This window comes from Cebidichthys violaceus, unplaced genomic scaffold (genome assembly GCF_023349555.1).
Source record: "Cebidichthys violaceus isolate CVI_PGR_0920_01 unplaced genomic scaffold, fCebVio1.0.p SCAF_17, whole genome shotgun sequence".
Taxonomy (NCBI): domain Eukaryota; kingdom Metazoa; phylum Chordata; class Actinopteri; order Perciformes; family Stichaeidae; genus Cebidichthys; species Cebidichthys violaceus.
In genome coordinates this window covers 12,018,028-12,042,492 of record NW_027176340.1, presented here as the reverse complement: position 1 = coordinate 12,042,492, position 24,465 = coordinate 12,018,028, and the positions used below count along the sequence as shown (strand labels likewise).

Here is a 24,465-nt window from a genome sequence, read left to right as displayed (position 1 = left end):
CACTGACGCAATCACAGAGAGTACTCCTATAATGCATCACCCCTCACACCTCGCACGGACAGCTCAATTGGTTGCCACCATTCATTTAATCAATGTACGCACACAAACACAGCACTGGGTGCATACATATACACAGCTATGGGCATTTATGTGATGACAGTGGCAGTATAGAAGTGGCAAGGTTGATTGAGAGCAGCTTTCTTTGTCCTCTGTGTCCTCTGAATGTGTTGAAGTTCATCATCAGGTCCTAGCAGATGTGTTGTTCCTGAATTTCTGCTTTATTTACTGTATGAGTTAGGGCTGCTCCCTGAAAGTCCATGTGTGGAATCATCCTCCCAGTCTACTAGTCTACTCAAGCCTCTGTCTTTTTAGTTTTTTTAAGAGGCTAAATCTATGAAAAAACGTTTTGCTCTAGTGAACAATTTAATCATATACTCATTGGTTGTATAAATATGAATGGTGATGACATGGCAAATAAAAAGTCACACAAAAAAAAGCCTGGTAAACACGGGGTCCGTGTTTGAAGACAGATTGGGTGGGTTGCTGACATTGCTGAACACACCAACTTTCGTCCCTGACCTGTTGAGTTGAATCCCAGTCTGCCTCATTATGAAACTGTGAAGTATTTAAAGTTAAAAAGCAATGTTAGTGTGTTTAATAAGCACACCTAGTGGTGGATATAATGTTATAACATGTTTGTTTGGAAAAGTGTTAAATCATAAAAGTATAATCATTCTATGTATCAAACTATAAAATACAGTTACTGAATGTTTTGAGGGAAAGAGAGAGACCTTTGAGACAGGCTTTTCAGATCTGAAAACAACTGTATGGTAATGAGATGAGTTTGGTGAGCTGACTTCAGGAATGTGAGGTGTAAACAGTGGGGGAAGGAGATGTATTGATCAAGCAGAGATGTTGATAAAGACAGCCCTGAGGAAGCTTGGGGGTCGGGCACATGCTGTTTTACGACGAGAAGGACAGGTCGGACCAGAGGACACTATTCAGACATTATGCGGATCACTTAGACCACTGGAGAGCATTGTCCGAGGACAGGAGGAGACAATCGGATTTCAGCCAATCACAAAGCTGATAATGGACTTTTGAAAGTAAACTACTGACTTTTGGGTATAAAAACATTATTCGGAGAGATGTTATTCAGTGCTTGGCGATCTTCTTTACTGTAAACTGGCGTTTGTAGGCCGGTAGGGGGGGAAGAGTGTTTGAACTCGGTTTTGCGATTCCTTACTGTCGACAGTGTAATTCAGTTTGTAATTGTCTTTTAGCATTTGTAAATTATGCTAGTAGATTACGCTCAACAGGTGACGATCTCTGAGTAGTCCTATACTGGCGTTCTGTGTTTAACAATGCGGGGGCTTATGTACTGGATGGGATCGAATTTGTAACAGACGAAATATTGGCTGAGACTAGCGAAGCTAAGCCAACGAGGATTCGCCGTAACTCTGCCCGCAAGGGGGGGGGGGGGGGGGGGGGATTCTCGGAGGGTAGTTCGCTGGTTTTGACTTGAGTCTAAGGAGACTGAATTCCGGGGTGGAAAAGGGGAAAGTACATTGGGACTTAAAAAATAAAAAGCCTGGGGCTTAAAAATTAAAAAGCTTGGGGCTTAAAAAGTATTGTAGTCCAGCAAGAGTACGGCTTAGCTGTGTTAATGGCTTATTGTGTATGGACATAGGTAGCGTGTTGTTGTGTTGTTGAAATTGCGTTGTAAAGGAGATTATTGTGATAAGTAAGGCGTGAATTAATTGGTTGAACTGGAGGCTGCAGGCTCTGGTGTCTAACCTTATATATTTAGATAAAAGGGGAGATTATGAGAAATAACTGGTACGTTGGTGAAAAGCCAAGTCCCAGGTTAGTGAAGTAAAGAGTGTGTGTGGAGTACTGAGAGAAAGGTGGCTGAGCCCTTTGTTCTGTGAGTGGGCTTCAGGCACATGTTTGTGGCTGGTAAGGCCTTTGTGTTAGCATCGAGATAGCTTGCAGCACATGTTCCCGGCTAGTTTGGCCTTTTGTTGTGTGTTAACTACTGGCTCCTGCTAGTAGTTAGCTTAGCCTTTTGTTTTAGCCACGAGACACGTGCTGTGAGCACAGGGTCTTTGAAAAAATAAATAAATAAATAAAAAAAAAATAAATAAATTCAAGTAGAACTACAAAAGTTTGCCCCCTGCTGTCCCGGAAGCAGAATTGAAATAAAACTACAAAAATAGAATATAGAACTACAAAAGGTTGCCCCCTATAGTCCCGGAATAGTAATTGCATTGAAGTTGCAAAATAGTTAGAAGGAAGTACGTCATCCAGTAAATTACAATAGAGTGATTCTAGAGTGACCATTGATACACTTAATTGTAATTCAACTTTAATTCAGCAGGTGTTAAATTTAATTGTAATTCAATATTTAACTTCTATTGATAGTTTTGATTTTGCTTTTTCAATTGTTACATTAAAATGAATCCAGCATTTTAATTTAGATTTTGATTGACATAGATCATTGTGATTTTGATTTAGTGTTTGAAATTTTTGGATTTTTAATCTTGGATTTAGTTTTGATTTTAATTTGGATTTTTGGTTTTACTTTTGGATTTCGATTTTGTTTGGTTTTGATTTTTGATTGGAAAGAAAAAAAAAAGAAGGGAATTTTAGTTACAGAATTGTTAATATTCACTATAGATTGATTTTCATTAGACATCTCGAATTTTCCATTGTTTTATAAATTTTCATTATTTAGATTTTTTACACAGTCAGAGCTACAGCCAGAGAAAAAAGTACAGAGAAGTAGAAAGCTAAGGAGAAAGAATAGACATGGAACAGTCCATGTGAGAAGGAATGGAAAAGAATGAAGAAAGATTTGAAGAGAAGGGAAAGAGACAAGTTGGTAGATGGGAAGAGGTACGTTGACGATTACAAGAGGCGAGATAGAGAGGACAAGCATGTAAGGGAGAAGGACAAGGAAAGAGAGAGAGAGAAGGAGAAACGAGGAAAGTGGAGAAGGAGAACGAGATTGGATGGAAAAGCACGTAGACAGAGAGAGACGTAGGTAGAGAGAGAGAGAGAGGTAGAGAGAGCGAGGTAGAAAGAGAGGGACACAAAGATGAGTATGAGGACAAGAGGAACGACAAAGAAAGACGAGAGAGACACGGAGACAGAAAGCATTCGGAAGTGAAGGATGAGAGAGAGCCCAAAGAAGAACAGAGAAGACATAAAGAGGATGCCAGAAAGGGGGGTATGGAAGACCAAGAGGTGGAGATGACTGCTACAATTGCAGGCAGAGAGGACATTGGGCAAGAAACTGCCCACCATAGCAGCGAATGAATGCAGTCCAGTGCGCCATTGTGTTGCGCTCCATCCCCACCCAAATATCAGCAGTACTCAGAGGCAGGTCCATCAGGACCATCTGCATCTCCCCTCAAAATCAATGGATGCTCATTCTGTCACTAGGACTATGGGACGATGCTGGCCAACAAGGTCAGTACTGAAGAGATTCATAAGAATGTCAATTAGAAAAATTAGAATAATTTAGAACTATAGTTATACTATTTAGATTTTTGGCTGAAAACGGTAATAAAACTATCCGTCCAAATTGTAATGTGCTCTCAATAAAGTTTCACAACTGGGACATGTGATCACAGCAGAGGGTAAAACCCTCCCTCCCAAAAGAATATAAACATTTTAAAATGTGCCTAAACCACAAATAGGAAACAATTTATGAGCTCTATAGCAATGACGTCACATCATAGACAATGGATCCAAATTACTCAGAAAGAGAGGTATTCCTTTCTTCCATGATCATGGTAAATATCTTTATGCTCAGGACAATCTGACCTGGACTGACTGGAACTGACTACTCTACTGTCGACTTTGACACTTTGACTACCTGAACTTGACACACCGTCCACAATACCTTGACCTAGGAGACGGTTACATGACATTAGCTATGACTCAGAAACATGGGGGAAACAGAGATCTGTTTCCTCTACTATATGTACTAACATTACTAATGAAACAATGTATCACTATAACCCTATCATTCTCTTTTTCCATCTCCTGCAGATGAAGCTGCGTAATGTGTTGTTTCTTTTGAACAGGTCACACTGAGACCGGACCTCACAGACACTCCTATTGAATGCTGATTTTCGACTGTTTGTGGAGAGGTGGGCATCCGGCTCGCCAGACATGAGAGAAAGGTTGGTTGGGTTTTGGGCAGCGATAAGTAGCCATTCACATTTTCTGCTCAAAGCTGCAGAATTTGTGGCTCTTACCTAAGTTTGTAAGCTCGCTGCCAATAAAACAGTTAACATGTACACAGTTTCTTGCTATACTTTGACGTATTGCACGACTTTGATGCCCTGTGAAAACACAGAGCCCTTCTGACATCATCCGACAAACCCATTTCTCACCACCGTCTCGTGGCTGACTTGCTGGAAGCCAGACTCCTCTCTAAAACTGTATGTGATATGGTATGAAATGTGACACTCGTACTAATGCTTTTGATCCCGTTTCTATAGGAAATGCTGCAGCTGAGGTGGCAGCTGAGGCGGCAACTAAGCAGGCGATTTTTAGATTACTCTTTTCAGCTCAATAAAATTAGTAGGTGTGCCTACAAACATATTCCTCACATAAAGGGTTCGATTATTGCAGACATTGACTATCCCTGCAGAGAGAAAGTGTTGTACCACATCTGGTACAGTTTAAAGAAATTAAGTATGAATGAACTTAGATAATTGCCATATGATCTTTTCCATAGTTATGCTAAATTGGTTCACAGCAGAGATAGCGTGGATAGATAATGTGTAATTTGGTTGTAGAGATAGATCTACTTTTACTATATATGTTATCCACATTATGTATTAGTATTTAGGAACGTCATAAAAGACCACAACAGTTTTCAAAATCCTAGTCCTATAACTTTTAAGATTAAATCTCATACTTTCACTTTGGTAACTGTACCATTCAGGTTATAATTAATTGTTTCAACAGGTTAATAAAATATTGATGTATCACCAAATAGAAGAACAGAACTCAAATACCATTAGTATAGTATACATGTTTTAGAACATTTTACCTTTTATGCTAAATCAGAATCTCATTCTCCACGCACACAGTTCAATAAAAGATACAAGAGGATGTCCAGACTAGAGGGTCATTGGACAACCATGTTTACATAGATGCCATAGAGGTACCAAGGGGGGTGCCTAATGAGTTTAAATCCAGAAAGTAAATATCAGCAGGTTTTGAATCTGCTTTCTTCTGATGGGTGTCAATTAAGAAAAATGTCAATTGGATCAATTACATTTAGTATAACCAGCCGCATTTTGTAAACTTAATTTGTGATGTCATAGCAGGACTCCATGAGCAGTTAGATAAAACTAGATTAATAACCTGGCAAAATAGAATGACATTAGATGTGATTTACCAGAAATAGACCTGCCTGTAGTACTTTCATTCTAAATAACACAGCCTCTGATGGATCGGAGACCAAAGCTCTGGCTGGATTGCAGCACTCAGCCAAGAGCTAGCAGAGAACTCTGATGTTGATGATCCGTTCACCAGTTGGTTAGATGGTATGTTTGGCAAATACATAAATGCATTTTTGTCAATTTTAATCTTTCTTTGTGTTGTCGCCACAGTCCTGATCCTCTGTGGATGCTGTTGCATCCCTTGCATCCGTGGACTCCTACAGAGGTTAAGTGGTATTACGTTTAGTGAGACAAACATACAGGGCAAGCAGTTACGTGTAGATGATGAAGATGGACTTGAAATATTGTTGGATATGACTGTTTAGTTAGGGAAAAGTACCCTCGGACTATTAAGTGAAATAAAGGCTTCGGCGGTTGAGATACCCATGCAAGCTTTTTACGAAGGGGGATTGCTTTTCCAGGGATTTGGTAAACTCACTGTGAACAGTGAGTTAGGGGGGAATTGTGAAGTATTTAAAGTTAAAAAGCAATGTTAGTGTGTTTAATAAGAACACCTAGTGGTGGATATAATGTTATAACATGTTTGTTTGGAAAAGTGTTAAATCATAAAAGTATAATCATTCTATGTATCAAACTATAAAATACAGTTACTGAATGTTTTGAGGGAAAGAGAGAGAGCTTTGAGACAGGCTTTTCAGATCCGAAAACAACTGTATGGTAATGAGATATGTTTGGTGAGCTAACTTCAGGAATGTGAGGTGTAAACAGTGGGGGAAGGAGATGTATTGATCAAGCAGAGATGTTGATAACGACAGCCCTGAGGAAGCTTGGGGATCGGGTACATGCTGTTTTACGAGGAGAAGGACAGGTCGGACCAGAGGACACTATTCAGACATTATGTGGATCACTTAGACCAATGGAGGGGGGGGGGGGGGTGTTTGAACTCGGTTTCGCGATTCCTTACTGTCGACAGTGTAATTCAGTTTGTAATTGTCTTTTAGCATTTGTAAATTATAAATACTTTTTCATTGTAAGCCGGATCCAGCTGATTTTTCTTAGCGTGACTTCGTTGCTCAAACAACAACGAAAGAGCAAGAGGTCCGCGACCTCCTGCGAGCAGAGGTCTCACTCCACCACAAACTCCGGCAGGTCACATTGAACCACATTGTTCTATGTTAATGTGGTCGAAATCATCACTGAATAGCATGCCAAAAGTATTTCTGGATTGGAGTGACGAGTCAAATCTTCATTTTAAACAGGCAAATCTGATTTGATTAAAAAATTCTGATTATGAGTCAATCTCAGATGGATTGATTGGTGGACTGACTATAGAAACTGAGGCAATGGATATCATTGACACATACTGTAAACTGTACAGCTCTCATTAAGCCACGGAAGTATCAGTAAGGTCTAACGCCTAATTTTGGGTCAGAAGGCCTGGTGTGTCGGCGTGTTGGTTTTCTTGTTTAGCCCTGACTTTGTCATGTGAATTTGAACATGGACAGTTCTATGTTTTGGTTCATAGGAACAAAATAAATTTATTCAATTGCACTCAATTGCTGACCCCAGGCAGGTTCAAACAGGAACATCAACATGTATCTTAATTCATTCTGATGTGAGTCTGAATTTGTAGTACAGGTTCTCTACACTTCTTCTAGATCATAGGATTTCACATAATTTTGTAATTATCAAAAGAAGTTCAATTTCAGTCGTCTTTTGTACGTTGGCGCATCTGTTAAATTACTTTTAAATGTAAGTTATCATTATATAAATATCCTTCACTAAAAGAGATGCTCTCATCAAAGCCAGGTAGTGTCCAGCTCCAATTTCAGAAAGACCAGGATATAGATTTAGGTTTTTGGTCTAAATGGCACATTAGTTAAATGTACAAAAATGTCACAATGTCACAATGTCGCACCTCAGTTGTTTTTATTCTGTTAAGTTTCTCCCTTTGTCCATGCTCCCAGTCACTTCTCACTTCCGCCAGGTCCATTCATTTCTGAGGAACCTTGCAGACCTGCCACCAGATGCCCTCAGACTTTTCCAGCAATGCTGGTGAAGAAGGTTTTGAGATTGTATTTTCTTGAGAAGCTTTTCTGTGAAGAATGTTAATACTGAAGGTTTATTGTGAAACAGTCACGGTAACATTGGTTAATTAACATGTGGTTAATTTTGTGAAACCCCTTTATTAGGGTTAGAAAAAACCTTATGGTTTGGCTTCAATAAGTAACGAAACATAACCTTCAGACGTAACGTTGTGACTCTGAAATAGCTTTACATCATCAGTAAAAATCGAACTTTTGGTTTGACACAGGACACGAATGCCAATCCCTTGAGAAAGTTTGTTTCTCCCATCATCCTTCTCTCCCTCTCGCCTTTGGTGGACTTTCTCTCTCAGTTAATTATTTTAGCAGGGTTAGCTGCAGAACATGAATGTGTTGACAGTAAGAACCTTCTCTTTGAAAATAATTTCTCTTTCACTGAAGTTTCAAACAGTAGTATTCAAAACTGAAAAGGTCAGGACAAAAATTTTGACAACTCAGAATATGTTGTTTCTTAAATAGCTGCCAAGTATAAGAGATAAAACAGCGATTTACGGCATCAGCGGACGGGTGAATCGTGATCCTTTCCTTAGAAATGCTTTTGCTGTCTTAATCCACATTCCCTTTAAAAATGTTGCATACTTGCAGCAAAGCAAAGCATTTGTTGCACCATCTCATTCTCACTTGTCACAGGCATATGCAGCAGTCCTTCCACTTTTTATCAGTGAGTGTCAAAGAGAAAGTGGCAATAACATTTGTGTGGTGTCTATATTGGAGGAACGTTAAAGGCAGAGCCATCAAATCAAAGTCATAAATCAAAATCCACTGTGACATGGGCTATTAACAAGTTAATAATGATTGATTGTAGTCCTGTCCTTATAGTAGAGTATCCAAGTTTGAACTCCTCCTAACTTTGCAAGACCCTGCTAGCTCTTTGATGGATTGGTGACTAGCTTGCCAGCTAAAGCTAAAATAACACGTTACATAGCCGCCCGGGTCTGCATGAGTTAAATTCCATCATTTGGTCACGCCATACATACTGAAAACTTCTTGCCATATTGGCACCGGTTCCTAAACGACCGGTGCCTTCCGGACCGAAACACAACGCAGATTTCGGTGCTTCCTTTCGGTGCCTGAGCCGATTGAAATACTGCCACTGGTGGCCTAAAACGGACGTTACAGCCAACATAAGCATCACCTCACTTGCGCTAGTTAACGTTACACTACTCTGATGATTCCGTCCTGGCAGCAGGTAACGATAGCCTACCATTGTATAACTACAGTAGCTAGCTAGCCATCAACCTTTTAACAGAAAAAATGCCGAAAGGTAAACGGTCAAAAGTGTGGCTGTATTTCGCACTAAAAGGCATGCACCGTGTTTGACTGCCTGCGTGAGCGCGAGCCGATGCCAAGCACCACAGCAGGCAGTGTGGGCCTCCCTGGCCCCGGCGATGAGGAGACTGGTCCCAACCCTGAAAAAGTGGAGACCGATGATGACAACAGCAGCCTTACCTCAAGTTAGTAATGTAACGTTGATTGCAAATCTTGCATTTATAAAAGTAGGCCTAATAACAAATGATAAATTAGGCGTTATAACCATGTTTAAGTTAGCTAGCTAGCTACTAGCAAACGGTAGGCTTCCTGCCGCCATCATAGCAAGTCAGTGTAATGTTAATGAAACTAGCGATGGCATGTGCAGTGATGCTTCTGTTGCCTGTAAAATATTTAACATTATTTATGTTTATATTTTTGGCTCTCCAGCTTCAACATCCACTCACCTTGGTAAAGAAGGCTCATTTAACAAAAGAGAAGGTGGAGGACCTCCACAGGTCTGTGACCAAATGTGTGGTCAAGGGACTGCATTCTTTTTCCACTGTGGAATCTCCACGGTTCAGGTAAAAAAAAAGTGATGGGAAAACAATATTTGCATCAAATCTGTTCCATTAAGACAATTCGTCAAAAAGACTAATAAATATCCTCAAACGTATTTTATACAGAGAGATGACGACTGCCCTCAATCCTCGCTACCGACCCCATCCAGGGATGATCTGTCCAATACACTAATTCATCCCTGTGTGTACAGGCCTCTTCGACACCATCTGAGAGGGTTTTCTCCTGTGCAGGACATGCAATTAGTCAGGAGAGGTGTCGTATTTTTCCAGAGAAGGCAAATATGCTTATATTTCTGCAAAAGAATTGCTGAAGTTTATTTATATTTATTTAAGTATACTGTAAACTGTTGTTAACAGTTAATATATTGTTCATAGTTTGAAGTTAAAAAGTTTGAAGCTGTAGTTTGAAGCCAAGTGTTTTGTATTTATTTATATTCATAGTATACTTTAAACAGTTAATATATTGTTCAATTTGAAGAAAACAAATTGCCTTGGCAATAAAAAAAGCCTTTCTTTAATGTCGTCAATCGTCGTTTTGTGTGGGGGTTTTTTAAAGTATCGGTTCAGGCACCGTTTAGGCACCGGTATCGTTTTTAAAGTATCGTTTTAGCACCGGTATCGGAAAAAAACAAAACGATACCCATCCCTATACTGGACACATCAGGTAACACAGCTAACATGAAGATTTTCACCTTCCACAAAGCTGTCTGTGGCACTCAGCCTTAAAGCCTATTGGTTACTCCTGAAGACGTGAGTCTTCAAGAAGTTGAAGTAAATGTAAAATGATTCTGCTGCTGAAAACTGCAGAGGAATACACATTTACATTGATGCTGTAGTCACTATTAGTGGCAGCAGGACAGTACGTTGAGTTGTAGGGTTGAGTCCAATAAAAAATCACACTGTGTGTCAGTGGTGTAAGGTAGTTACAAGGTAGTTAGTTTATGGATCACGCACGCACACACACACACACACACACACACACACACACACAAACCATTAGGCGTATTATATATATATTTTACCAACATTGTGTTGGATTTTACAGTTGAATGAGTTACTTAGGCTGTTGTATTGGGACAGTAGGTCAAAGAGAAAGGTATCGGGACTGGCTACTATCTATTCTCATCACATGATCAAATAGATACATGACATTGAACAACATCAACACAAACATTATCCAACAATCATCATTGCATATCTGTTCATGACAAAATACCGAAGAAAATAAGACAGCATTAATTTAATGTAATAGTTTATGGAGAATAAACATATAATTGTGCTTATTCTGCGGCTATTTTATCTTATTGCTCAAATTCAATGGCTATTGATTATATAACCAAAATATTGCATTTTCAAATTAAATATATAACAACAGTTCAATTTACCATGACGGGTTCTTCTTTAAACCGAGGTGTATGTTTGAGGTGGTAATCTGAATTACTCCCAAGGGGCCCATTTTCCTCCTAACATATAGTGAGAGGGGCTATAGTTTCACCCCTGTGAGTGTGTTTTCATGGTAATGAAGAACCTGTTAAATTAACTTCACTCATACAGGGCCTTTCTACCTTACTGGACAAAGTGTTGTACAACTTGCCTCTCATTCACCAAATCACACACACAGTCATACACCAACAGGCTCTGGCCTGTCCATCGGGAGCTGCTTAGTCTGGCTCAAGGACACTTCGACATGTGGACAGGTGGAGCTGGGGATCGAACCTTGTGATTAAAAGACGACCCGTTCTATCTCTTGGGACACTGCCGCCCTCAACATGTCACCCAGTGTGGCTTATTGATGTGTATTTAATGGAGCTCAATGGCACAGTGGAAGACAATATATGAAGCTTGTTAGTCGATACATTCATTGTTGGTTTTGGGCCTTTAATGGTCTTTTTTGACAAGAAAAATACGAGAAGTACTGACCTATCTCTTCTCCAGTCATATTTTTTAATGAAGACGCAATCCAAGTTATATTTGCACAAATAATTATAATACTTATGATTTAAACCACAAAATACATTTTTATTACTAGTCTAATCACAAAGACAGACTGACATGTGCTTCACAACATGTTGGTATTGAATAAACTATACTTTCTTGTTTCTTTTCCTAGGTGTGAATGATCTATTATGTGGACATTTCAATTTTCACATGTGAAAAAAAGAAGAAGATAGACAACAGCACTTGCTGTCAGGCTAATACAAACGAACAGTTTTCCCTCATGAGTAAAATGACTGTACAACATATCATCAATTCCCATCTTAATTGACCCACTTCAAGGCTGCAGCATGAGGGCCTGAGCGCTCTCTGATGGCGGCTGGTCATGAATGGCAAGGAGCACGCAAATTAGATTTGCCTCTGCCATCAATAGCGAGCCTTGACATTGTGCAGGTCTGAAAATTAATTTCCAGTTAAGTGTGTGTGTGTCTGTGTGTATATGAATGGTATGAGACGAGGGGCATATTTTTAATACCAACATGTGTATCATATTGAATGGAAAATGAAATAAAAATTTTGAGTACAGGCACTCTGGATTTTCAATTGTCCAGCAGTCGAGAATGAAGAGCCAATCAATTTGACCTCTGAGTGTCACACGGCTGATCTTACAACGATACGGCAAAGCACTCGTTATGTAAAATGCGTAACATATATCACGGTAAAGGTTTTTTCATATATTATATGCTTTATATTGCATATCTCAAGGAAAAGCTTGGCCAATAGAGCTACTGTAAGGTTAATGTGTGCAGTTAAACTTTGAGTGTCATTCTCATAATTACTTCCAGTTAATATATTTAAAGCCATAGTCACATAATAATAATGTTGATTCATCTGATTACAATGTCACTTGATGGCACCATCATTTCACATCATTAATTAGTGAATGGGTTTTTATAATAATGATAATAATAACTTTATTTATATTATATTTATTTTGACAATAAACCAATAAATTTTCTCTAATATTATAATGTCTGTTTAGGAAAGCTGTATAATATAGAATATGAATTTGCAATTTTTGTAATAAGCATGTCAGCGTAAGCTATAGAAGATACATCTTTTAAATATAAACAATTTACTATTTATGATTTGCTCTACAGTCATTTATGTGTAGAACACCACACAGCATTGTCAGTTATGGTTATGGGATCATTTTTTCTGACAATACAAAATCCAACCTTTTAGAAAATAATCATGATTATAGTTTCAGACAGAGCAAGGCTAGCTGCCTCCAGTCTTTATGCTATGCTAGGCTAACCATGTCCTGGTATCAGCTCCGATTGATCATGTACTCATCTCAATCACTAAAAGAAAGCAATGGATTCACATTTCAAACTGTTGAATTATTCCTTCAAAGATGTAACACATGTTCTTCAACAAAGAGCCTCCCGGATAATCAAATGAGAGGTTTTGTGGAAGGCAGTGCTTGGGATTAACCCCTCATTGCCTCTCTGTCTCTTCCTCTCTCTGGATGTGTCTCCCCACATTCTGTGGTCTCTAAACCTGAGCGTTACCTAATGGTACACGCCCTGATAGCTGTAGCATCCAATACAGATCACTTTGAATGAAAACAGTGTTGCCAACACAACACAATGAAAACACACTTCTCCTTTTTAACACAATATCTTTCTATGGCATCGACTGTTTTTTACAAACTGTATAAAGATTAAACTCAAACTTAAATAACTTCTCTAAAAACAAAAGAAGTCAGGTTGCCTCTTGGTATACGGCACACATGCATCGCAGATTAATTGTGATCCCATAGAGAAAGTGAAGCACAGGCGGTGTGTGTGTGTGTGTGTGTGTGTGTGTGTGTGTGTGTGTGTGTGTGTGTGTGTGTGTGTGTCAGAAAAGATGATATCACACAAACTCATCCATAATAGGAAGAGGGTAGAGTGTAGCATTGTAAAGCACTTCGCTCACTTCATGATACTGTAATGTTCAGAAATTTCTCAAACAGAGAGGAAGAAGGCCATAGTGGAGAAGAAGGCCACTGAGGAGAAGAAGCAGCAGCCCCCCCCTTTGCACTCTTTGTTCCATCAGCAAGCAGGGCAGGAGTCAGCAGGTCCAGGTCAAAATCAAAAGTATTTAATATTGTTAACAGAAGCCAAAACAATCACAAACCAAATTACACTACCGATAGTCAAATATTTCAAGAAATATGAGACCCCGTTCATACCACAGTACAGATAGATGTATCTGCCCCATGGTACGAAGGAAGTCTGATTCTCTCAGGGGACAAACAGCTCCTTTGCCCCCCCAGAGTTACATTCCTCAACCTATCGATCAGCTCCACGATTGGCTGAAGTCCAATGGGCTCCTCCTTGGTTCCTGACAAATTGTCCTGGGCAGACACCTCAGTGAACTACCCACTTCCCCCGCAGATTTACACCTTCTGACATTCCTCAAACCCCCATCACAGACACTCAATATACATTCAATGACAACACTCCTTGGTTTAACACTTCCTAAGTAAACACACTGTGACACATAATATCCAGCACTAGGAATGCTTTAAAACTTAAAATTCCTCACAATACCTGCTTCTGATTGTTAACTTTAGGTTGAACCGAGGATTGTGCTGTAAAACTTTTCCTACATCTCTTTTTTTGTCCTCCATCTCCACAATGACAGTGATGAGTGCGGTCCTGTGCTAACCTTATGAAATGCTGGCCAATGATAACACAGGATTTCTCCTTTACTTCTGATCTCTGTGGCTCTTACAATGACACAAAAATAGAATATCCAGCAGCATGTCAGCCCCGCTGTCTCTCTATTGTTTTCCTCTCTTGCCTGGATCCTACCCACCATTACATCAGCATCTTATGTAAGAGCTGCGATCAGACATGTGCGAGGGGACAGCAGGAGAGCATCGGTGGATCTGAGCATCAGCAACAGGAACACTAAGGGAACCTGTCACCGGCTCTGTTTCTACCCACAAGCTCCCGCACTCTTGCAGGCACGACGGGCCACCAATTAGGGTAAGAAGAGCAAGCAGAAGTATTGAAATAAATAAACTAAAAGATCATTTGTGGCCCGGGGCTTGCGTCGCTTGTACGGTAAAAGATTAATGCTGCCCCTCTGAAAAACTAAAGGCTCTAAAGGGACAGCGGAAGTGGCTTATTTCTTTTCTGAAGCGCTGGTAAAATAAAAAAAAAAGCCTGGAGATGCCTCCAGGCCAGAGGAGCACAGAGGAGAGCGGCTGAGAGAGGAAGAACAGAGACAGAGAGAGAAGGAGGAAGGCAAACATATCATATTGACAGTGGCACATACTCTAAAACACACACAGACAGTACAGCATGCTGTAAATCACACAACTTAGTCTTAACCCAGACTTACTGTACCTGTGAAGCTCTCCACTTATTGAAATCTCTAACACCTAACCCTAAAGCCTGAACCAAGAGGCTGTAAAGAGGCTGTAAAGCTGCTGTGTATTCTAACAGCACAGCCAGAGTCTGTAATAACAGCCGAGGGCTGGTACAGTGAAATAAAGGCTGGTCATTCATTCGCTCCAATTATTTCTACTTCTCTGTTCTTTCATTCGCTGTCACAGTAAGCTACTATCAATACAACTTCACTTCCAGCAGCTGTTTCACATTTAAAGCCTCCAAGGAAAGGTGATTAAATGTGATGCAAGGATGTTGAGTTTCATTGGCAGTAGCAGGTCCAAAAAAACTAACTAACCTTACTAACCTTAATTAGTGGAAGAGGATTTGTGTTGAAAAGACAGACTAATGGTCATAATAATATTGTAGCGCCTAATTAATTAAATTGTTAGTTCATTAAACCCTAGTCAAACCTTAGTAAACAATGACATAATAAATCATAATGCTTTGTAATTATTAGTGATTCTTTAATTATGTTATGTATATTCAACAGTTTATTGTTGTTGCACACAACATTTTAAATACTATATTAAATATGTGTTAATGCTTAATAATTGCTTTGTCAACCATCTATGAATTTGGATGCAATGAATAAAGTTGCAACTGCTGAATATAAAACATTGTAAAATGGTTAGTAAATAATTTGTAAAGCATCAATGAACATCTAGCTAGATAGTTAATACTTAATAGTTGGTTACTGGTCCATCATGTTTATAGATGTTTAACAAACAATTTCTTGAGGCTTGTAAATCATTTAGTCAGCATTAATAAATACTAAGTATAGTATATAATGTGTGCAACAATAAACTGTTAATAAATAATGTAATCAAAATGTAATTATCATCTCATAAGGTGTGATACAACATTAACTAATTCATATTACACAAACTAATAAATGAACATACGTCGTAGCATTACTAATAATAAATTAACAATAAACATTGTTAACAGTAACATAAGTATTAACTAAAGTTTAATTAAGTATTAATTTACCATTTATTATTGATGGTTATTATAAAGTGTTTGAGAGAAACTCAGAGCAGCAGAGTGGTGAGTATGACAGGTGAACATGGAGGAAGTGTTGCGTTTGCATTAACAGCATTAACATTCTCTAATGTTTGAAATAGACACTGGATTTCTCTGCAGCTGGGGCAAATAAAGAGCATCGTTTTCAGAATCTAACCCCTGGACAGGGTTATCATGTGTTAGGAACATCTTGGTCTGGCTTGACAATTCACCATTATTCTTTTTAATTTCCTAACCCTGTCCACTGCAGTATGTGGACAAAAACAACCAGAGAATGTCCTGTAGGCCAGACAATTTCAAGAAACTCTCCGACTCTTGTTGCAACCACACAGATTCATCAATCTAGAAGAGTGGGAGATGTGGAAAGACGCCTATTTTAGATGAAATGTAGATTTTGTTGTTGTTGTTTTGTAACTCCGTTCTATTCCTCCGGTCTCAATGACGGAACCTAATTTTTGCCTGTATTCATGAATACCGTATAAACCACATGACTGTGCCAATATGACATTGTTGTGGTCCCTCTACCCACTGGATGATGGTTTGTGGGCCCCTGGGGACCCAGTTCCTTTGATCATCATTGCCTTTGTGTAAATGCAACTGATGATAATCACTTGACTGAAATGCATTCTGTTTGAGCAGCTTTTTTTTATTTTTGCACATACGACATCAGTAAACTCTTTTCTTCTTTGGTATGTGGTTTCCTTGACTGATGTTTTTAACCTACACTCCTGAGACACCACATTTTTTTATGGACATAAATTGCACAGGAATCCTCAGTTTCCTCAAGATATTTCTTAGATTGGTGTTTCTCTGCTGTGTGCACCATACGTAATCAGATGTGACCAAATGTGCATTCAGTAGTTCCAAACCTTCCTACAGCTTTCCATTTAAAACACTTTAACCTTCCAATCTGATCCTAAACACTGTCCTCTAGCTGCCAGCTGTCTCAGTATTTCAGCTTTCTTGGTAAAAGACAAATATCAAAATAATTTCTAATAATTACTTTCCTTGTCATTTTCTACCTTTTTACCAGTAAAAGTTTCAGGCTTTCCGAATGTTCCATAGTGAACATCACCACAATTTCCTCACAGGAAAGACGTACACAAACACACACACACACAAACACACACCTGAGTAGGCCCAGTAGGTCTCCTCGGTGGTGGTTCTCCGGAGTCGTGTCCTGTCGGTCGTGGCTCTGCGAAGGCCTTGGATAGGGGCTTGGGACTTGGCTTGGCTTCCTGTCAGCGCTGTGGGGGGGAGGAGACACGGACAGGCAGGGTTAGCACAAACAGTAGCACTCTGCAGCCATGCCTTGACACCTACTGGGCAGGATGACAGCCAACTGTGTCCTTAGCTGCCTTACCACGCAACCTGCCTCATAATAACATTCACAGTAGGAACAAGGGTCAGCAAAAAGAATAACTACGCTGAGGAACCTAACTGTCTAGAAAACAGACCAGTCTGCATTTAAGGACAACCTCAGTCCTACAGTGTCTCATTCAGACAGTTCTCTGAGTAGCTAAATTTAGGTACATCCTCTGCAGTCAAAAGATGATACATGATATAATGTTTTCATAATGTCATATGTATCCATGTGAGCATTTGCTTAGCGAGTGGGATGATTAAATTAGTTTTTCTTGTGGCCCAAGGGCCTTCGGTCTAAAGAATGATGCTGAAACTGTTCCTATGATTACCAACAGGACCCCAAGACCCCAGACCTCAAGGGACTGCAAAAAGTCGCACGTCCACCGCATGTCTATCAGTATTTGTAAATATATTTATTGCAATTTTTTTAAGATATTCTACACCAAATAAGTGGTATATAATCTAATGTAGAGGGCCCTGTTTTAGGACCTTAATTATTAAGAAAGTCTGGGGCCAGTTTGTTTTATTCCAGCACAGGAGTGCTTGTTCATTTCAGGGTCTAGAGTGAGTCTGTTGTTTGAGCTGGGAACTTAAAGGCCAAACAATACTGTACATACACAACTCACAGAGAGTGGGGAGGGGAAATGGGTGGTCAATAAGGGCCCCAACAGAACAATTGTGACCTGGGGGGGGGGGGGTGTAATCTGGGGGTTAATCTGGCTCACAGGACGTCCTCAGACAAAATTAGTTTGTACATTTTATGCCTTTTAATTGTAAATATCACAATCACAATAAATAAATCAATATTGACATAATACGAGGGTTTACTATTGTAATATTCACTTGGTCAATTTTCACTGACCTACTTTCTATAATCACATTTCTGCAAATGAATGAGATAAGCAGGTACAGTCCTGGGGACATATGATTAGTAGAAAGATAAGATAGCGTTTCCAGTAACAAGTTCTATAAAAGCTGTAACAGAATATTTTTCTGATCAGGTCCCTTTTATTGAAAAATACTTAAAAATAAAAGCTGATCATGGAAAACAATCAACCTTCATTAGGTATATAAGGTTGCACTTAGGGTTGAGACAATAATTAAATCGTGATTGCGGTAAACCCCCCAAAAAACGCACAATAAGTTGATCCTGGTGAAATAATAGTTCAGTGTGGCTTTGTAGCACAAGGCAGTAAAACTGCCTGTGCCAAAGCACACTGTATATAATCCATTGGGCTTAATCTTTATTGTTGGAATGCTGATTCAGCATTCCAAGTATTGTTATCCTGTTTCTTTATTGTTGGAATGCTGATTCAGCATTCCAAGTAATGTTATCCTGTTTCTTTATTGTTGGAATGCTGATTCAGCATTCCAAGTAATGTTATCCTGTTTCTTTATTGTTGGAATGCTGATTCAGCATTCCAAGTAATGTTATCCAAATCTTTATTGTTGGAATGCTGATTCAGCATTCCAAGTATTGTTCTTCGAATCTTTATTGTTGGAATGCTGATCCAAGTATTGTTATCCTATTCTTTATTCTGACTATTTCTTCCGTACGTATTTTGGCACTTAATACTTTCCACATTTCTTAAGCTACAGAAACCGTTCAAATATTTAAATGTTCAGCTCTTTCAGCTCATGAGTGCTATATCTCTTCATATTTCTATATGCTTAGAGTGCGTGATGTCACCGCTAGAGTGAAGAGGAGCTTGAGATTCCTGTGAAAAAAATATTTGTCTTTTGCGACTGACTCCTCAATTTTCACTCTACATGCATAATTTTTGGATGGAAACGTAGCTACTCTTGTCCTTGTTGTAGACATATGACTGTGGAATCCCACAGATTTACACATTTGGCACAAAACCCTTTATTTGAGAGGAAAACCAACTTTCTCCTCCATAGACGTTAAAACGTACTTCAAAAAAGTCTTCCACAGACAACCCTACCCCATTTCTAAATCGCCATTGAAGCCACTTTTTTTTACACTACAGACACAGTTTTCGCATGATCTGTTCTTCAAGTCATCCTTGCGCCCCAGTATTAATATCAGAGCAATAGGAACTACGGTTATGTTTTTTTTTAGGTTTTGTCTGACAGGTGTTTCCCAGGTTTTTCTCCTTGAAATGGCTGCAGGCACGCAGGTGTTCTTAATTCAGCTAATTACTGATGTTTATAAACACACAGACTCACAGACACGCACATACACTCCATCTCTCTGTGTGTCACTCTCTCTGTGTGTGTGTGTCTCTCTCTCATACAGTCATTCAGGTCTTGGACATTTTTAGAGGACCCCACACACACACACCATTTTAAAATACAAGCCCCACCGAATGAAATCTAACTGGAATGCTTGTGATGAAGCCTGTCATTTAATAACCTCTGTTTGTGTTTCATGCATTATGATTATGTCTCCTCTCACCCACCCAGCCCCACCATTTCAAAATAAAAGCCCCACAGTGTGAAATCTAACTGGAATGCTTGCGATGAAGCCTGCCATTTAATAACCTCTGTTTGTGTGTTTCAAACATTATGATTCTGTCTCCTCTCCTCTCTCCTCCACCCTGCCAAAATAAAAGCCCCATGGATTAACTGTATTTAAACATTAAGCTCAAAATTAGGCTTTTTTGTTGAAATAATTAGTGCTCCTACTAATACTGCGACAACTACTACTACTGCTGCTAATATTTCTAGTATTACTACTACTACTACTGCTATTACTGCTACCATCAATATTATTACTACCACTACTGCTATTACTACCACTACTACTATTACTTATACCACAACTGCTATTACTACTACTGCTGCTATTCACGCTACTACCAGTACTAATACCACTACAGCTCTTAGTACGACTGCTACTAGTACAACTACTACTGCTATTACTGCTACTTCAAAAACTGCCATTACTACTACTACTTCTTTTACTACTACTACTACTACTACTACTTTTCTTCTTCTTCTTCTTCTTCTTCTTCTTCTTCTACTACTGTTATATTAAATACAACAACTACTACTACAGCTATCACTACGACTACTTCTACTACTTCTTCTAATTACTAATACTTCTACTACTTTAAACAATACTTCTACTACAACTACAACTTCTACTACTACTACTACAAATATCACTACTGCTGACATTTTTTAAGCCACAGAAACCATTCGAATATCAAAATGTTCAGCTCTTTCAGGAGAGGGGTGATATGATTTTTCATGTTTGTAATCTTTAAGCTTTTTGAATTAAGCTTTTTGCAATTTTTTTTCAATGGGATATCTATGGAGAAAATCTTCAAATCCTGTTAAACTTCTTCAACTTTCAAAGCCTTCTTCCTCTCATATTTTCAGCTACTGACGCCATAGACGTTTCAACTAGAAGGGTTTTCAGCACTGCAGTTTAAATGCTTTCGGGCTTCAACATTTTTCAGACAGGTAGTCTCTCATTTCTGTATTTTCAGCAATGTTTTTGCAATTCATTTCAGCTTTCAGCATTCCAACGCATTTTCAGCAGGAAATGCATTTTCTAGTAATCTTTAATGTTTATCCAGAAAGTTTGGGACGCTTCTCCTCACACAGCGTTGCCAACACCTGCGAAAAAAATACGCCAAAACGTGCGGCCTGATCGGAATGGTGTGCAATGACTTTTATAAGAGATTCGCCCAGCAGTTTTCCCGAAAATCCCCAAAAACAGAGCAAAATTTCCCCATTGACTTGAATGGGGTTTCGTTGTGAAGAGAGCTAAAAAAACACTTAACTTTGGACCCATATTGACCAGCCATACATTAACGTAGAAAAATTATTCAAAGTTTTAAACGTAGACAAAATGGACGTTATTGAGCCAAACGGACATTTTGATAGCTAGTACAGTTTTCATGAAGTCACCGATTCAGTTTCAGGAAAATTTTGGGTCCGTTTCAGATTTTATAATGGGTGTGTATTGCGCAGCTCGTTAAGTGTTAGAGTGAGGGCATAACTGTCAGAGTGGAGCAGAGCAGGAAAATATTCTGTGATTTTTCCAAACAAATTGCTCCCATTCCCACAATTTGTACTCTTTATACACCACTTTTGGCCAAAACGCTTGGAAATGTTGTGCTGGTCGCAGCCAAGTATCTATGGAATCCAACGGACTTACACATTTGGCTCAAAGAGCCGCAGAGCGACATGAACTCCAACCGACTGCTCCATTAGACTCCATGTTAAATCAGAAAAGTAATTTGTCAAAGAAAGCAGACGGTACCAGTTTTGTAACTTGTGCTGAAGCTCACATTTTTAACACTACAGACACAATTTTCACATAATCTGTTCTTCAAGTCATCCTTCCTCTCCAGTATTATTATCGAGGCAATAGGAACTACGGTTATCATTTTTTTTAGGTTTTGTTTGACAGGTGTTTCCCAGTCTTTTCTCCTTGAAATGGCTGCAAGGACACAGGTGTAGCTAATTAGTGATGTTGATAAACACACAGACTCACAGACACACACACACATACACTCCTCTCACTCTATCTCTCTGTGTGTCTCTCTCATACAGTCATTCAGGAGGACCCCCCCCCCCCCCCCCCCCCCCCCGTCATTTAATAACCTCTTTGTGTTTATCTAGCATTATGATTCTGTCTCCCTCCGGTAGACGGTACCAGTTTTGTAACTTGCGCAATGGCAACCAGTTACACACATGCACGCACGCTCTCTCTCTCTCTCTCCACACACGCACACACATGACTTGGAGATATTCAGTCAAAGGCATTGTTAGACCTCCTGTCTGTCTGTCTGTCTCTGTCTGTCTCTCTCTGTAAGTCTGTCTGTCTGTCTCTCTGTATCTCTGTCTGTATGTCTGCTGTCTCTCTGCCTGTCTCTCTGCCTGTGCCTGTCTGTCTGTCTGTCTGTCTGTCTGTCTGTCTCTCTCTATGTCTGTCTGTCTGTCTCTCTATATCTGTCTGTCTCTCTCAGACAGAGTGTATGACACACACACACAAATAGATTTAACCATGGCTGCTAGCATGGCATTAGCTTTGGTTAAACAGGACAAAATGGCTGACACATATTGTTTAAGATTTTACTCTGTGAGACAGGCAACCTTTAAGAATTTGCTTGTGTGTGTGTGTGTGTGTGTGTGTGTGTGTGTGTGTGTGTGTGTGTGTGTGTGTGTGTGTGTGTGTGACACAGCTTCTCTGTAAAAGCAGGTTTTTGGGTTTTTTTCAGTTCGCGCTCTCTCACACACACTCTCACAAACGCACACACACACGCACGCACGCACACACACACACACACACACACACACACACACACACACACACGAGCAAATTCTTAAATAACTTCTGTTTGTGTGTGTCAAACATGATTCTGTCTTCTCTCCCCCTCTCTCACCCACCCAGTCCCACCCTTTCAAAATAAAAGCCCCACAAATACAAGATTCAATCCAAGAGTATGAATCTAAAATGCAGAAATGAGAGAAGCGATATCTCAATCCAACCTCAACGATACTACCGGTAACATCAGTGTATATATATATATATATATATATATATATATATATATATATATATATATATATATATATATATATATATATATATATATATATATATTGCGACGTCTTAGTAGAAGCCACACTGTCAAAATTTCTTGCAAAATGTTGTAGTTAATAGTTATTAGCTATATGCGTGACTTGAAAGAGCTGCTATCACGGTAGAGAAGTGAAAAACAGTGGAAAAAAATCTAGCCGTACATTATGATTTATGATTACCTTATTTAAGATGTTTGTTTGTTTTTCATTGAGGAAATCTGTGTCTTATTGGTGAAGCATTACAAATATTTGTTTCTTAATTAAATGTAAGGTAGAGTGATTCCAGTATGTTAAAATGCAATTTTAAGAGTTTTTGATGATTATCGGAATAATATCGTTTTGGTCAAGATAATGTGAAGAATTTAAAGTTAAAAAGCAATGTTAGTGTGTTTAATAATCACTCCTAGAGGTGGATATAATGTTATAACATGTTTGTTTGGAAAAGTGTTAAATCATAAAAGTATAATCATTCTATGTATCAAACTATAAAATACAGTTACTGAATGTTTTGAGGGAAAGAGAGAGACCTTTGAGACAGGCTTTTCAGATCCGAAAACAACTGTATGATAATGTGATGAGTTTGGTGAGCTGACTTCAGGAATGTGGGGTGTTAACAGTGGGGGAAGGAGACGTATTGATCAAACAGAGATGTAGATGAAGACAGCCCTAAGAAAACATGGGGGTCGGGTAAACGCAGTTTTATGAGGAGGAGGACAGGTCGGACCAGAGGACACTATTCAGACATTATGCGGATCACTTAGACCAATGGAGAGCATTGTCCGAGGACAGTAGGAGACAATCGGATTCCAGCCAATCACAAAGCTGATAATGGACTTTTGAAAGTAAACTACTGACTTTTGGGTATAAAAACATTGTTCGGAGAGATGTTATTCAGTTCTTGGCGATCCTCTTTACTGTAAACTGGCGTTTGTAGGCCGGTGGGGGGGAGAGTCTTTGAACTCGGTTTCGCGATTCCTTACTGTCGACAGTGTAATTCAGTTTGTAATTGTCTTTTAGCATTTGTGAATTATAAATACTTTTTCATTGTAAGCCGGATCCAGCTGATTTTTCTTAGCGTGACTTCATTGCTCAAACAACAACGAAAGAGCGAGAGGTCCGCGGCCTCCTGCGAGCAGAGGTCCTACTTCACCACAATAATCATAACATTATGTGAAATGTTCACATCATCCCATGCCTAGTTACACTCAAACATATCAGATACTAGTGAATGTCTAAACGTTCAAACCATTTATAAACCTAAAATCCCTTCTCACACTCATATTATTATTATTAATGTTTGTACCTACATCTGTTCTACTTTTTTTCTGCCCTTTTTTATTCTTTATATATACGTACGCATACATGGCCAATAAAGCTGATTCTGATTCTGATATTACAGAACAGCAGAATTTCTTAGAATTTTATTTCTCATGCATTTCATTTGGAAGTAGAATGTTCACATGGAACAATCAAGAAGCCCTCTGCCGGTTTCATGTGTGAAACTTTAAATCGCTCCTCTCAGGCAGAGAGACCTTCTTGATCCCTGTTACAGAAAAGGCAGAGACGGAACACTTGGCTTCTTTAGAGTGGAGGACAGGAGTTCTGACAGCATCTCTCCTAATGGCTGCACCAAGCTCCGGGATTTAGCCTTTTCAAATATTTTAGAGGACAACAATCAGGCCAAAAGGAAAGTTTCTTTAAGTCCTGATGAACGCCACCTTGAACTTTGCATTTATAGCATTTCTTACAAGCCTCAATCAGAACACAGTAC

The 24,465-nt window shown here is 39.2% G+C and overlaps 1 protein-coding gene across 2 annotated transcripts in view; it reads right to left on the bottom strand.

Moving 5' to 3' along the window:
• The window catches only part of LOC137874016 (receptor-type tyrosine-protein phosphatase gamma-like), a 598,619-nt gene that overhangs the window by 472,525 nt on the left and 101,629 nt on the right, over positions 1-24,465 (bottom strand). For both annotated transcript variants that reach the window (XM_068712605.1, XM_068712604.1), the window contains exon 2: positions 16,898-17,014. In XM_068712605.1, the coding sequence (XP_068568706.1) occupies positions 16,898-17,014 (117 nt within the window). The remainder of the gene's footprint in view (positions 1-16,897; positions 17,015-24,465) is intronic.